Source organism: Molossus molossus, unplaced genomic scaffold (genome assembly GCF_014108415.1).
Source record: "Molossus molossus isolate mMolMol1 unplaced genomic scaffold, mMolMol1.p scaffold_m16_p_7, whole genome shotgun sequence".
Taxonomy (NCBI): Eukaryota; Metazoa; Chordata; class Mammalia; order Chiroptera; family Molossidae; genus Molossus; species Molossus molossus.
In genome coordinates, this window is record NW_023425401.1 from 3,902,195 (window position 1) to 3,917,599 (window position 15,405).

The 15,405-nt window shown below is 57.7% G+C and overlaps 1 protein-coding gene across 1 annotated transcript in view; it reads right to left on the reverse strand.

The window, feature by feature from the left end:
• Positions 1-639: 639 nt before the first annotated feature.
• VOPP1 (VOPP1 WW domain binding protein) overlaps positions 640-15,405 on the reverse strand; it is a 47,591-nt gene continuing 32,825 nt past the window's right edge. Inside the window, exons 3-5 of the mRNA XM_036247657.1 lie at positions 8,371-8,448; positions 5,826-5,962; positions 640-898 (exon numbers count right to left, since the gene is read on the reverse strand). Coding sequence (XP_036103550.1) covers positions 708-898; positions 5,826-5,962; positions 8,371-8,448 — 406 coding nt within the window. The 3' untranslated portion in view covers positions 640-707. The remainder of the gene's footprint in view (positions 899-5,825; positions 5,963-8,370; positions 8,449-15,405) is intronic.

Below are 15,405 nucleotides of genomic sequence, written 5' to 3' on the forward strand. Positions count from 1 at the left end.
AAGACACTCCAGTCAGACAGGACTGTACACATACTTCCATACAAGCACTAAAAGGGGGAGACACACTGTTCCCCCAGGTCATACCAAGAGCTCCGAAAATGCAATGTCCCGGTTTGAGGCACAGAGCACTGTCCCAGGAATGCCAGAGAACTTTCCTTTGTGATCGTCGGCAGCTGATCTAAAAAATGCAGAGAGGCTTCTTGTCCACCAAACAGCTCTCTAGCAGCTTCTTAAAGAGGAAGACAGGACGAGAGGCCCCAACCTCTGGCCCTGTGGGGCCTCATTCCACCGGCTGCCTGGGCGCAGGACTTCCCGGGGCGGGAGGAGGCCCCTGGGCAGGGCATCGGGCCCTCCCCTGGGCTCTCCCGCACACAGCGGCCCTCACTTGCCTCCTCCTCTCAGTCCCTGTCCTGAGGATCTGGACATGCCACCCTAAGGTGTCAACCCTCGGGGGCTGTTCACACTCTGCCCAAACACAGAGTACAACGGAAACAGAAGGACACAGGGCAAATTCAAATACTGGTCACCTACGGAGAACGGGAAGGGGAGCTATGCTTGCTTCGAAGGTACCCAAGAGGAACACGCCCTGAGAGGCTCACAGGACCGTCCCGGAGCGAGCCCTGCGGGGGACAGGGAAGGTGGCCGGGGGAGGCTTCTCCCCGGCTCCTCTGCAGTGTGGTCCAGGCAGGCTCTGGGCAGCACCCCCGCTACTTGGCCTTCACCACCTGTTCGTACGGGGGCGGGGGCGTGTTGCAGTAGGAAGGGGGTGGGGGGTAGGCCACACTCCCCTGGGCTGAGCTGGGTTGGACCGGAAAAGGCATGGCCATGGTGTTCCCAGAAGGGTTCATCGCCGGTCCTCCGGGGTCTGTGTAATAGGGCAGCCCCGGCGGCTGGGTTCCTGCAAGACAGACAAGCAGGTGTGAGCACGGACAACCTGCAGCCCATCGCCCCCAAGCACTGCCAGGATGGGCGGGCCTGGAGACCACCGCCCCGATGAGTCACCCAGCAGACAGTGGGCACCCGGACAAGGTGAGGCAACAGCAGGCCTGGGCCTCCTGGGGCTTCTAGCCTCCTGGGTGCAAACAACTGGCAGAACGGGTGAGGCTGCGCAACAGGAGGGGCAGTGGCGGCATCGGGCACGGGGTGGGCAGGGACCAAGAACCGGTTTCTGGACTCGGCTAGAGTCCCCCGGCAGCTCTCCAGCCCTCGGAGAACCATCTCAATGCAGAAGCCCATTCCCACCGGCTGGGCTAGCATCTTATCAGGGGGGAGATGGCCTGTTGCCCAGGTGAGCCCACTCCAGACAGGAGACCAGCTGTGGAGGGCCAGCAGCGTGGGCTGGGGCAGCTGTGGGCTCTGCCTGCCCTCGGTGCTGGTGGGGCAGCAGCTCTCCTCCAAGGCGACCCCGTGCCAGCCAGGGCGCAGGGTCCAGACGGCACGGAAGGTCCCGGGAAGGAGCAGGCCGGTCACCCTGCCTGTCAGTCATTCGGCCCCAACCCTCTTTTTATTTATTTTATTTATTTATTTATTTTTTATCCTCACCCGAGGACATTTTTCCATTTTTTGTTCAGGTAGAGTGGGAGGGAGAGAGAGGAACAGAGAGAAACATCAATGTGAAAGGGACACATCGAGTGGCTGCCACCTGCATGACCAACCAGGGCTGGGGACAAACTGCAACCGAGGTACGTGCCCTTAGCGGGAACCGAACCCGGGTCTCTCAGGACCGCAGGCCGACGCTCTAACCGCTGAGCCAAACCGGCCAGGGCCCAACCCTCGTTTTAATGGTAGAAATATCTGAGCTGCTATTCTGGAGCTGACGTGTCAGATCTGCTTGCTCTGGTCATGTTGACACGGAAAGAACCCTGAACATATGAACAAGAATCAAGAAACGAAACGAGGCCCAGCCGGTGTGGCACAGTGGATGAGCATCGTCCCATGGACTGAGAGGTCCCGGTTCAATTCCTGGTTCAATTCCCAGTCAGGGCCCATGCCTGCGTTGCAGGCTTGGTCCCCAGTGGGAGGCGTGCAGGAGGCAGCTGATCATTTCTCTCTCATGTCAATGTTTCTACCTCTCTCTCCCTGCTTCTCTAAAAAAAGAAAAACCAATAAAAACATATTTTTAAAAACAGAAAGAAAACAGGGAGCGTTGGGACTTCCCGGGCTCAGCTGACTTTGTGAGTGGACGCAGGCCTGTTTGAGGGACCCTCCTGTACCCCCGGGGATACCGGGAGTGTCAGAGGTGTCATCCTAGGGTGCGCACACGGTCAGGGGTTCTTCTTCCCCATGTCTCCCTGTGCTACAGTTTAACTGAGTGAAGGTCCGATTGTCCCATACTTGCGTAAGTCAGACCTGGGACCCCACAAATGTGTTGAAAAGAGAATGGAGAAGAGAAACACGAGGCCAGAAATGCACCCCGAGGTGTCCGGCAGGAGGGTGACCAGCCGCGGCCTCCTCTGACACCACATGGCTAACAGATGGCACCGGCGTCTCCTGGGCCGTGTGTGTCCACAGCCCTTCCCCACCCATGACCGTGAGTCTCCTAAGGGCAGAGGTTTACCTCTGGATCCCATTACCTTTCATAAGAACAAAAAGTCCAAGATTTAGCCCTGGCCGGTTTGGCTCAGCGGCAGGAGTGTCGATTTGATTCTGGCCAAGGGCATGTACCTCAGTTGCATTTCGGTCCCCGGCCCTGGTTGAGGTCGTATGAGAGGCAGCCACTCAATGTGTCTCTCTCACATCGATGTTTCTCTCTCTCTCTCTCTCCCCCTCTCCCCCTTCCCCACTCTATCTGAAGATAAATGGAAAAATGTCCCCAGGTGAGGATTTAAAAAAAAAGCTAAAGATTTTTAAAAGAGGTTATTGTCCTGGTACTGGCACAAGAACAGGCATATAGACCAGTGGAACAGAACTGAAAACCCACAAATGGACCCAAGGCAATACGCTCAATTAATATTTGACAAAGGTGGCAAGAGCATACAGTGGAGTAAAGACAGCCTCTTTAATAAATGGTGTTGGGAAAATTGGACAGCTACATGCAAAAAAATGAAACTAGACCATCAACTTACACCATACACAAAAATAAACTCGAAATGGATAAAAGACTTAAATGTGACCCGTGAATCCATAAAAATTCTAGAAGAAAATGTAGGCAACAAAATTTTGGACATCATACGGAGCAGAATTTTCACTGATACATCACCTAAGGCAACAGAAATAAAGGAGAAAATGAACACATGGGACTACATCAAACTAAAAAGCTTCTGCACAGCAAAAGACACAATCATCAAAATGGAAAGGCAACCCACTGTGTGGGAGAACATCATTGCCAATGATGTATCAGATAAGGGGTTAATCTCCAATATATATAGAGTGCTCATACAACTCCACAAAAGAAAGACAAAGAACCCAATTAAAAAATGGGCAGAGGAGCTGAATAGACACCTCTCCAAACAGGACATACAAATGGCCAAAAGACATATGAAGAAATGCTCAACATCACTAATCATCAGAGAGATGCAAATTAAAACAACAATGAGGTATCACCTCACACCTGTCAGAATGGCCGCCATCAACAAATCATCAAACAACAAGTGTTGGTGAGGGTGTGGAGAAAAGGGGACTCTAATACACTGCTGGTGGGAATGCAGACTGGTGCAGCCGCTATGGAAAACAATATGGTGCTACCTCAAAAAATTAAAAATTGAACTTCCATTTGACCCAGTGATCCCACTGCTGGGAATATACCCTAAGAAGCCTGAAACACCAATCAGGAAGAATATATGTACCCCCATGTTCATAGCAGCACTATTTACAATGGCTAAGATCTGGAAACAGCCCAAGTGTCCACCAGTAGACAATGGATAAAAAAGCAGTGGTACATATACACAATGGAGTACTATGCAGCTGTAAGAAAGAAAGATCTCTTATCCTTTGAGACGACATGGAGGACCTGGAAAGTATTATCCTAAGTGAAAGAAGCCAAGCAGAAAAAGACAAATACCATATGATCTCACTTATATACAGAATATAATGAACATAACAGTCTGAGGAATACAGTAGACCTAGACACATGGAAGTAGGGCACAGACTGACATCCCTCAGAAGAGGGGATGGGGGGGTGGGGGGTGGGAAGAGATGGACCACAGAACTTGTGTGCATGTATGCATGACCAATGGACATGGACAACTAAGCCGGGGACGGGGCGGAGGTGGGGTGGGGTGGGGGGTGCCAATGGGGTAAAAAGGTAAAATATCTGTAATAAAAAAAATAAATAAAAATTCATATAAAACTTGAAAAATAAATAAATAAATAAAAAGAGGCTATTGTAATAGTGCAGGAAGCTTCTGAATACGAGACCAAACAGGGAGGTGAGAGGAAGAGGCAGTCGGGAGCTACAGCCCAAGGACCTGGGGACTGGCTCCAGGTGGATGCATGAGATGGAGAAGAGGTCAAACAGAAGTGGCCCTGGCTTCTGGTCTCCATAAGGGGTCCCACCAAGCAACAGCGGGACTGGGGGGGTGGAGGAGGGCGGGGCTACAGGGAAGGGCGGGGCTATGGGGAAGGGCGGGGCTACGGGTGGGGCTACGGGGAGGGCGGGGCTACGGGGAAGGGAAGGGCTACAGAGGAAGGGCAGGCTACAGGGAAGGGAGGGGCTACGGGGAGGGCGGGGCACAGGGAAGGGAGGGGCTACGGGGAGGGCGGGGCACAGGGAAGGGTGGGGCTGCGGGGCAGGGCTACGGGGGAGGGCGGGGCTGGGGAAGGGTCCAGGCGGACCTGCTGGCGCCAGGGCAGCTTTGGGAGTCTTCCGTGTGGAAGCAACCAAACACTGGGCCACAACCCCGACAGCGTGCAGGGAGACACAGGCGGGAGAGCGTGGGGGGAAGCCGACCTCCGGGACAGGAAAGAACGCGGTATCCACGTAGATGAGAAGAGCGCAATGGAGGCTGGGGGGAAGCCGGGTGTGGGCGTGGGAGCTGGGTCAGCAGCAGGGGAAAGCAGAATTTTTAGGAAGGAACACCTGTACTCTACAAGGTCGCAGAGAGGTCAGAACGGCACGGGTTGGGTGAACATGGCATGCAGGGTTTGTCGTCAGTGTTTGGGCACAAAACCCTAGCTGTGGTGGGCAGAAAGCTATGGGGGCTGCAGACTGGTCGGGGGGAGGGGTGCAGACTGGTCAAACGAAGATGTATCTGTCCGGCGTACAGCCTGCACCCCTGTACAGGGTGTGGGGCAGAGTACGGGAAGAGAGAGGGCTTAAGGAGAATATGAGCTCAGCGAGGTCAGGGACCTGAGAACTCTGCTCAACACGTGGACTGCGCTGCCCAGCAGAGTCCGGCCGGAGGGCACCCAATCCTCCCCGTGGAATGGGCAGCGAGAAGCCCGGCTGCCTGGAGAGCCCCACTATGTGGGAAGCGGGGCCAGGGCGCCCCCAGCAGGCAGCCTCTGCCCTGAGCGAAACTGGGTTTCCGACTGGGGCGGCTGGATTCGAGCATCCTCCAAGAAGAGCCGGCCACAGCTGGCAGCAGAATCGTGATGAGGAGTGACCAAGCCCGCTGGTCTGGGATCCAGGGTGGTGGGGACAGTATGCACGAGGGGGAGGATATAAAAGTGTCATCCAGAAGCCGAGGGGACAGCAGCCTCACCTCACCCTCAGGGGGGGAACATTCAGCAGGTGAACTTCAGATGGGAAGGGTTATGGTGGACAGTCGAATTAGAGAAACATGGCCTGGATCGCTCCTTCTAGCACTTTCCTTGGGGCGCCCTTCTCGAATGCTTACAGAGGACACCTGCACGTCAGGAGGGATGAGGGCAGAGGGTTGGCTGACCTGGAGCAGGGTTCGGGGGCTGCCTGGTGTAGGACACATTGAACACCGGCTCCTCGATCAGCGGTGGGGGGTACATGCGCCTCCGGATGAAGAAGCCAGCGCCGCAGCAGAAGAGGACCCCCATCATCAGGAGGAACCTGGGTGAGGACACAGCCGTGAGGAGCCCAGAAGCTAGCAGTGTCCCCCACTTTTCGGGCATCAGAGGCCGCGCTGTTGCTGGAGCGGTGGTCTGAACTTCCCACGTGTAAGTACCTGGTTGGACACCTGTGTCCTTTAGGAGCCTGGCCGCCGTGGGGGCCTCTCAGGGGACCCTGGCGCACACCAGCGGCCCCGCTCACAGACAGAGGAATGCATGGAGCAGCACCGGGCACCCTGAGTTCAGCGGGGGCGCCGAGCTCACGTCTCAGGTTTCTCCGGCTCTATCCTCCATCTAGAACATGGAGTCAGACTCTCAACTCCAGCAGTTCAAACAAATACCCTGGTGTCTGGCACTCCAACCTTGTGGGGGACTTGTCCTCATCCTCGGGGACCTGCTCACCTCACCGTGTTCAAGGTGCCCCGACCTGGGCAAGTGAGCCTGGCCCACCACTCAGAAGCGCCTGCTGCCGGCTCGGGACCCCCTCCCGGGACGGCCCTCGGAAGCCGCTTGGGCCCGGCCTCCCAGTTCTCCAGGACTCTGTTACTTTTGTCTTTTTTTTTTTTTTTATCCTCACTCGAGGACATTTTTCCATTTTTTGTTCAGATAGAGCGGGAGGGAGAGAGAGGAAGAGAGAGAGAGAGAGAAACATCGATGTGAAGGGACACATCGAGTGGCTGCCACCCGCACGACCAACCAGGGCCGGGGACAAACTGCAACCGAGGTACGCGCCCTTAGCGGGAACCGAACCCGGGTCTCTCTGTACCGCAGGCCGACGCTCCAACCACTGAGCCAAACCGGCCAGGGCTACTTTTGTCTTTTTAATCACGTAACACCTGCACTTTGAAGCGTTTGTCTTCCCATCTCCTAGGAGTGTGCCCGCAACCTCACTGTCACCCGCGGCTTGGCGCGGCCTGGTAGTTCTGAGCCCTTGCGCGATGTCCCCCGGACGGCCCGCCCTGCTTCCCCCACAGGCCCCACGGAGGGGACTCTGAGCCGCAGCGCGAAGCCAGACACAGCTCTGAAACGCCACCCCTCCCGGTCTTCCTCCCGACGTGGTACCAGACCCCTCCACGGAAGGTACGCAGACGTGTTGACAGTCGGAAAATCAGAGGCTGAAGTCGCCTGTTATGACAGAGTTTTGAGCACTAGCCCATGAGGGGGGAGGAGCCACCGGCATGTCGCTGCTCAGGAGGTCCGGCCTCGGTGACACCGGGACGGGAAATGCCAGCTCCAGGGAGGCCAGGCCAAGGCCCCGTGACAGGTGAGTCCAGCCCCAGAGGCCACTGCCCCGGAAGGCAGCGGGGATGGTGGGGACAAAAGGAGTCTCTCCCTTGACGGGAAACGTGGCAGGTGGAGTCCCCACATATTGGGGGTGTCCTGAAGCAAGCACGGGGAACAGGTGTCAAGAGGGAAAGATAAAATCCCATAAAAAAGTTCAAGTAGCTTCTGCGACGTGCTTGGTGAAGGTATTCAAGTCCTCAGAGATCAGTCCCGTCAGCATCTTCAAGTCAAAAAGAAGCTTAAGTCTCGAGGGAGTGCCAGCTCAGCCCTCGGTGGGGTGTGCCTGGGTGGGGTGCCCAGGGCCGTGAGCAGGGCGGAGGCGGGTGGGTCCAAGCTCTGCTCCCCTGGTTTCAGGCAAAGCCTTTCCGCCCGCACTCCGCTCCGCCATCCCCGTCATCGACAGCAACAGCTGCTTTGTCTACAGTCAGATAAACCCCCAGACGTGCTCCCAAGGGGGCAGCCCCTGAGTCGGCAGCCGCTGGACCCCTCTTGCTCATGGAGACGCGGACCCCCTTCGAGGACCCCGCGGGCATCACTCCCTCGTTCCCGCCCACGGTCAGTTTTACAGACTTCAGACCGTCGCCCTCTTCCCGCGGGAGGGCTGGGCGGTGGACGGGGTGCAGCCGTCTGTCTTGAAAGTCAGGATCCACTGACACGACGTGGATGGGGAGGCTGTGAGGCAGCAGAAACGTTATCATGAGATCTGTGGATTCTCTAAGGCGGCCTCCTCCTGGCCGGTGGCTCAGTGGGTCGGGCGTCAACCCCTGCACCGAAAGGTTGCAGGTTCAATTCCTGGTCGGGGCACATGCCAGCTTTTGGGCTGCAACCCCTCTCCTTCCCTCTCTCTCTAAAACAGCAATAGAAAATATTTGTAAGAAAGACGGTGGCCTCAGCATCATCGCTGAAACGGAGGAGCCGCTGGCCAGCGCGCCGTCGGAAAGAATCGGCCTCTTCCCAGCCACCGGCCTGCGGACACGGAAGGAGCTTCCTGCCACTCTGCGAGCTGCAATGCTGTCGTGGACCGAACATACCTGCTTGTGACCCTGGGGGAAGTGACTGTGGTCAGGACAGGACTAGCTGTGGGCCGAGCCCTGGGGGGTCCTGACAGGAGGGGGCGTGACCTACCAGAAGTACCACAGCCTCTGGATGGACAGGGCCCGCACGCAGCACCTGGAGCCGCAGCAATCCTCGTAGGGGCGGCATCTGCAGGAGAGGACACAGGTGGTCAGCGTCGGTCACAGGAGGGGCCGGACCGGCCATGAGATCCAGGCAGACCTCAGGGCAAAGGACAGAAAGCCACCGCCATGGAGTCCACGTGGAAGGTGCCGAGATGGACACGGTCAGTGTAACTCAAAGCACCACACGGCCTACGATGGCCGCGGCCAAATACAACGGCTCCTCCCGGGCACAACGGCCAAGCAGGGGCACGAGCCCTGCCGGATCCTGGGGGCACGGCCCTGAGCGGTCCAGGAAGGTCAAAGACAGAGCTTACAGACCAGACAAACCAGGGAGGCCCTGGTCTTGCCACTCACTCATGTGGGCCTTGGGCGAGCTACCCCGGCTCTGCGCCTCGGTTCCCTGAGCAGGATGGGCGGGCAGGACCCATGCACAGGGCCACGCCAGTCTTAAGGCCCCATCCTCGTCCTCGTAGAAGTGCACACGGGGACTGTCCGTGCTCTCGCCACCCCTCCTCCTGCACCCCAACGCCGGAGGCCTCAGGGGCTGCTCGTCCCCCAGAAGAGCAGAGAAAGGCCCTCGCCAAGGACGGGACCCCTCCGGCCCGAGGCCCTCCTTCGCGATCAGGGCCCCTCACCCTGCCTTCTGGAGAGAGACGTATGGAAGGTCAGGCTTGGGTCCGCACGTGGGTTTCTACAGACGCGTTCACAACAGCGAGCGGAGTCCAAGTGGCCGAGGATGGCCGGGAGGGGAGAGGGGGGCTGTTTCTGAGCGTTAAATGGTCACATAACGGTGATCAAGGTTCCTGCCAATTGTCTTCTTTAAACAAAAAAAAGTAGTTGGGAGAAATAAAAATGCAATCCGAGATCTGGGTCACTGAGTTTGTAGATCATTTCAGTACGGAGAGGCTTGCTTCACGGAGAAAAAGCTCCTTAAAAAATACCGGTTAACATGGGACGTCAGGGGTTGGGAGGGAGGGTCCTGAGTGCAGATGGACCTGAGCCCCGAGCTGTCTGCCCTCGAGGGTCCCCCTCTGGCCAGGCCTAGCCCCAAGGCACACTTTTGTGTCTTTCAACACCCAGCACAGATTGTGCTAAACCCTCTATCACTACACACCGAAATGAGAGACCCTTCCCCACCTCCTACTCCCCCAACACACACACACACACAACACTGTCTGCAGGACACAAACGTTTTCACATCTTCCTGGGGTCCATGAACATGAACTTCTGCTCAGCACCCCAAACCGTCATGATTGCAAGGAGATTCTCCCATCAGCTAGCGGCATAAGCTCATTTACTTAACTTGCTGTAAAGCAGCCAACATCTAGCAGAGTCACCCACATGCTGCTGTTTGTCACACGCATGCACCAAACGGCCACCGAGGGGCTACAGGAAGCTCGGCCGGACCGGAGTCTGGCAGGAGGAGCCCCCCTTCTAGGAGACGGAGACACGCCAGCGAGGAGCTGTGGCCCCAGTGCTGAGGAGGAAAGCGGGGTCGGCAGGCCGGGGACATGGCAGGAGGCGGACGGCACGATTTCTATCGGGGTGTTCAGGGAAGGCGCCCTCAGAAGGGGCACTGAGCAGAGACCACGCAGGAATCCAGCCGGGCAGTAACCTGGGCCGAGTGCAGGGCCCAGGGCCCCCCGTCCCAGCTCCATGACTGCGGCCACACTGTAAGGAATGGCTACGCACAGAGTGTGAGAGAAAACGAGGTGCCGGTGTGGGGGGCCCAGCGCTGCATGGCCACCACCGTCTGCTGGTGCGACGCAGGACACTGTCACAGTCACACTGCGGTGCCCTCGTCCCACAGTGTGTGCGTGTGTGTGTGCGTGCGTGTGTGTGCGCGCATGTGAGTGTGGGTGTGTGTGCGTGTGTGTGCACGTGTGAGTGTGTGCGTGTGTGTGCATGTGTGCATGTCTGTGTGTGCATGTCTGTGTGTGCGTCTGTGTGTGTGCACGTGTGTGCACGCACAAAAAGAAACGGCGCTCTTTCCTATCAGGAAGTTGCAAAGCCCTCAGCAATTAGGTCAGACCCGTGACCACTGTGATCATGTGGTGGGCAGACCCAAGGGCAGCTCACCGGGGTCCTGGCCCTCTCCCGGGGTGGCCGCCGGCCATGAGAAGCAGCACCGGGTGACCCCCTCTCCGCTGCCCTCTGCCAATGAACCTGCTGGTGCGCCGGGCCCCAGCACACACCTGCTGACATCCCTTGAAAGAGCGTGGGCGTCAGACTGCTCCGTGACCAGCAGAGCACAGCAGCAGGTGTACTGAACGTGTCCCCACCCGACCAGCAGGCAGAGGCCCCTGGAAACGGCAGGGCAGCTCCACGGACCGCTGAAGACCCACTGAGCCTGCTGCCTCCCAGCTGCTGGACGAAGGACGAATCGGGACGGGGACAACAGAGAGAGTCTTCCTTCTCCTCCATGAGCCGATCCTGCGACATGCAGGGGCAAGGAGCAGGCATCACCGCTCATTAAACCCGCCTCTCCACCCATCTAACTGTAGGGCCAGGGACTCTGACCACACGCTGCTGCCAGCGAGCCAGGGACGCTTCGCTGTTTGTGACGAGGTCAGAGGGCAGGCTGTACGGAAGGACACTGCGGACAGAAGCGGGGGGCAAGGCTCCCCCTCCCCCCTCCCCCCCCGGCGAGAAGGGTGAGGCAGGCCGGAGGAGGAACAGGAAGGAGTGTTCCTCCTGGGAGTGTTCCTGTCACGGCGAGAAATGTGTCACAGCAGTAAGACCCCTGGGAGTTGATGTCTAAGAAACACACGCCACACGAGCACTCTCCCGGAGGGAAGGGGCCTGGCCACGCACAGAGGTGCCAGCACGCGGCGAGGAGCCCACTTCTCACCTGGTGGACATGTCCTTTAAAATCTCAAAGAAGATGTCCCAGGTCTTCCCTCGCCTCTCCAACGGAGCCAGGTCACCTGTGATCTTCGTAACATTTCAGGGTCTCCCCTCCCCGTTAAAAAGACAATAGGGGGCACGTGGAGGAAGAGCCCGTGCCCCACCCCCATCCCTTTCCACCCTGCACACCCCAAGCCGACCTCACACAGAGGGAAGTCTCCACCGGGCCCCCGGGGCACACGAAGCCAGGAGGGAGGGCTCACCAGCGCCTCCTGGTGGCCAGAGGTGGCCTCATGGTTCAGGGCCCCTGGGACTAGTCTTGGCTTTTCCGACGCTAGCAGGCGGGTTGGGCAGCCAGCCAGCCGGCGACTCTACCCAGCCGGCTTCGGGATCTTGCTCTGACACCTGTGAACAACGTTCTCACTCACATCATTAATTATTCACGGCGGAGGAAGGAACCCAGGGAGACTGGGCAACCACAGTAAGGTGAGCCCCTTACAAAAGGAGATTCACACCCAGCGGGAGAATTGGGAACAGGGCCTGGAAATGACCTGGTCAGAAGCAGGGCAGCACTGGGAGGGAAGGCCCTGCCTGGCACTGGGCACACACTGCCAGGGGCGGGGGTGGGGAGTTAAAGCAGGGCCTGGGGCTCCTGCAGGGTGGACACTGCGTCCCTCATCCTCACTTCCCCCAGCCCCACAGGCTTGCTCCCGCCCTGTAGAGGCGGTGTGAAGTCACAGGTACTCCACAGGTGCTGGAGCCATTTGGTCATGACCCTGCCGGGTGTATTCATGGGTCCTGCCATCCACATCGATGCCTGTATCCCAGCTTCCTAGACATCTGAGTAAAAGCCCTCCATACACCTCTGCTCTTCCGTCCTCTGCACTGAGCTCAGCAAGGCGCGAGGTTCCCGAGTCCCATCGCCGCGTGCAGAGGTCCCCCACTCTCCTTCGGCAGTGCTTAGGTCCGGGGCCAAAACCACAGTAAGTGCAGGCAGAACGCGAGCACCCAGAGACCCCGGGCCCTGCTCCCATGCGGCCCCCGAGATGTGACCCCGTGTGCACAAGCCCCTCAGAGAATGGCTTCACACTCGTGCACAAATCTTGGGGATGGCCCGAAGATTTCCTTAGTATTTTAAGAGATGACAGATAAACAAAGACCACCTTTGAGGTCAAACCGTCCACACCGCCAGCTCTCCAGAGGGCCACCGGGTTATTCTCGCTCTTAAACCACTGGTGTCCAGTTAAGGAGCCCCGACCCGCCTCTCACCCACCCCGATTTCCTGAGTGGAATTCCAGATGCATTTCCGTTCATAAAGAACGGGACCCCCAAGTCACCAGCTTCCTCTGCCTTGTTTAAGACCACATGCAGGAAGCCACGGTCTCAAACAGCGTCCGTGTGCCTGGCTGCTGGATGGCTCCAGCGGCCCCCCAAAGGTTATCTCGGGAACCTCAGAATCCAGAACGGCGAGGGGCCACAGCTCCTCAGACGGTCTCACCCCGACCGCGATCAACACCCTCTTCCCACTGCTGTGTCAACACTGAGGCTGAAGGGAAGGGTTAGCTGGCTGCTTTGTACCCGGCGGGCAGGTCGGAGCCTTCACGGGCTAATCTGTCTTACATCCGCACACTCGTCTCAGCCACAACAGCTGGCTGGGTCGTTGGTCTCTTACCCTCTCCGCTCTAAATGATTCCACGCTGCCAGCAGAGGGAGGGCACCTAGAATGAGCAGCATCGCACCTTGGAGATTATCTGGCACAGGCAGCCAGGCCCAGAAAGGTTAGGCGATTTGTCCAAGATCACACATCACACAGCAAAGATGAGACTAGAGACGGTCTCATGACTTCCAGTCCCTAAACATGTCCCATCACCAAGCGTGTTGCCAGTCGCCTTTCCCTTCCTGCCCCCCGCCCGCCCGCCCGCCCGGCCACGCGATTCTGTGCACCTGCAGAGTGCCTTCTTGTTGGCAGCAAAGATGTGAAAGTCAGCGGCTCCTGCCATCCAGCTCCCCACTAGGGAGGAAAAGGTGGGGCTTTCATTTCCACGACTTGACGATGAGACACGGTCCCCAGTTAGCAAGCGGCACAGCCCCTCGGCGGGAACAGAGGGCAAGGAAGAGAGACGGCCGCCACCCAGCTTTCTGGAGGGATCAATACTGTGTTTAATAAATGTCAGCTATGCTCACCAATCCCCCACACCCCCCTGGCTCCGTGGAGGGCCCCATCTGGGAGAACTCGGGGGACACGGAAACGTGGGTGGAGCTTGGCGATGCTGGACGGGGGGCCGGGCTGTGAGGGTCGATGGCCCTCCGTGGCAGGTTCTTTCAGCTCCTTCGCCTTCGGAAAAGGCCTGGGGACCCTGGTCCCCCGCAGTCGGAAACTCGCTGAATCCGCGTGCCCAGCACGACCCCCTTCCTCCTGCTGCCTCCCCCCTCTGCTCGTGGGGACATGTGTCCTTCCACGGATGGCGGCTTTGGGCAGGAGAGCCTCCGGACTGACCGTTGAGCTTCAGCTGCAAATCAGCTGAGAGGGTGGCGGCCCCTGGAGACACTGCTCCTGACCTGAGCGGTGCCCGCTGCCCACAAAGGGGTCGGTTATGGCCACGGGGGTGCCCGTGCAGGCCTCTGGGAGCTGCAGATGAGTTGGGAAAGGCCTTTCCAGAACCACCAAGTACACACCTCGTGGTGACACATTCCTCCAGTCCCCCTGCCCCTCTGGTCATCTCTGGACACAGGCTGAGTGACCCTGGACAGGCCGTACAGAGACTGCAGATATTAGTGATGTTCGAATACACAGGCACCCTCCCAGCAACCGAAGGCGGCAGCTACCACGACCACGTCTGCTTTGTAAGGGGAGAACGGAGGCGAAAGGTTGAGGGACCCCCCCCGAGTTCACAGGCAGTGACAGCAGGTGAGCCAGAGCTGCCCCCCTGCACAAGCAGGATGTGCTCCCGTCACCCCGCAGGGGACAGGGAACGGCCAGCAGCCCCCTGCACCCCAAAGTGAGCCGGGTGTGAAAATGCATTTGGACTTCTCTCTGACAAACGCCACCTCTGTCCACAGTACCGTCTGACCTCAAAGGAACAGGAAGGGACAGAGAGCACCGCTCTAGCTCTGAGCAGCCCAGGCCTGCGGGACCCAGGGCGTGCCGCTGTCCGAGGTCCTGCCCTATCTCATCCCCCCAGCTGCCCAGCTCACGCGCGGTCCAAGCCGGCGACGGAGGGGGCTGGCGGGAGCAAAGGAGCAAGTTCTCCATGGAGAACAAGTCAGGCAGAGAATAAAAGCGAAGGAAGTGAATTGGGGGAGGCCACGTGACATCCCTGCTATTTTTAAGTCACACTGTTGCTAAGAGGAGATACCTAGTAGCCTTGAACCAAAGTACAAGCAAGGGGCACGTTTCATTAAAAGCCTAGGGAAGGTCAGAGTGTAGACAGGAAAGGAAGTTAGCGAGGGGAAGGACGAAAGGAAAAAAGAACAGGAGAAAGGTTTGAAGTAGGTGTTGCTTCTCTGTTCAAATTCCAAAGGGCGTTTTTCTGCAAAAATAAGGAGACTATTTTTGGATGCCTATCCATAGCAGTCTTCCAGCTCAACACTGGTAGAATAACAAATGAAAGAAATCAAAATCGATGTGGGAGAGAGCTATCATTTAGCATAAAGGAATCAAAACAGGTGGGAGTAACTTTGTATGTCTGGGTAGCTCCAGTAGAAACCTAATTGTCTACAAAAAAATAGTCTCTGGCCCAGCCAGTGTGGCTCAGTGGTTGAGCGTTGACCCTGCACCAAGAGGTCACTGGTTCGATTCCCAGTCAGGGCACATGCCCAGGTTGTGGGCCAAACCCCCAGTGGGGGTCATGCAGGAGGCGGCCAATCGATGTTCTTTCTCATCGATGTTTCTATCTCTATCTCCCTCTCCCCTCCTCTCTCTCTAAAAATAAATAATAAAGAAAATTAAAAAAAAAAAAACGCAGTCATTGCCCTGGTCGGTTTGGCTCAGCGGTTGGAGCGTTGGCCTGAGGTCTGGAGAGACCCGGGTTCGGTTACCGCTAAGGGCAGGTGCCTCGGTTGCAGTTTGTCCCCAGCCCTGGTTGGGTCGTGTGGGTGGCAGCCACTCGATGTGTCCCTTTCACATCGATGCTTC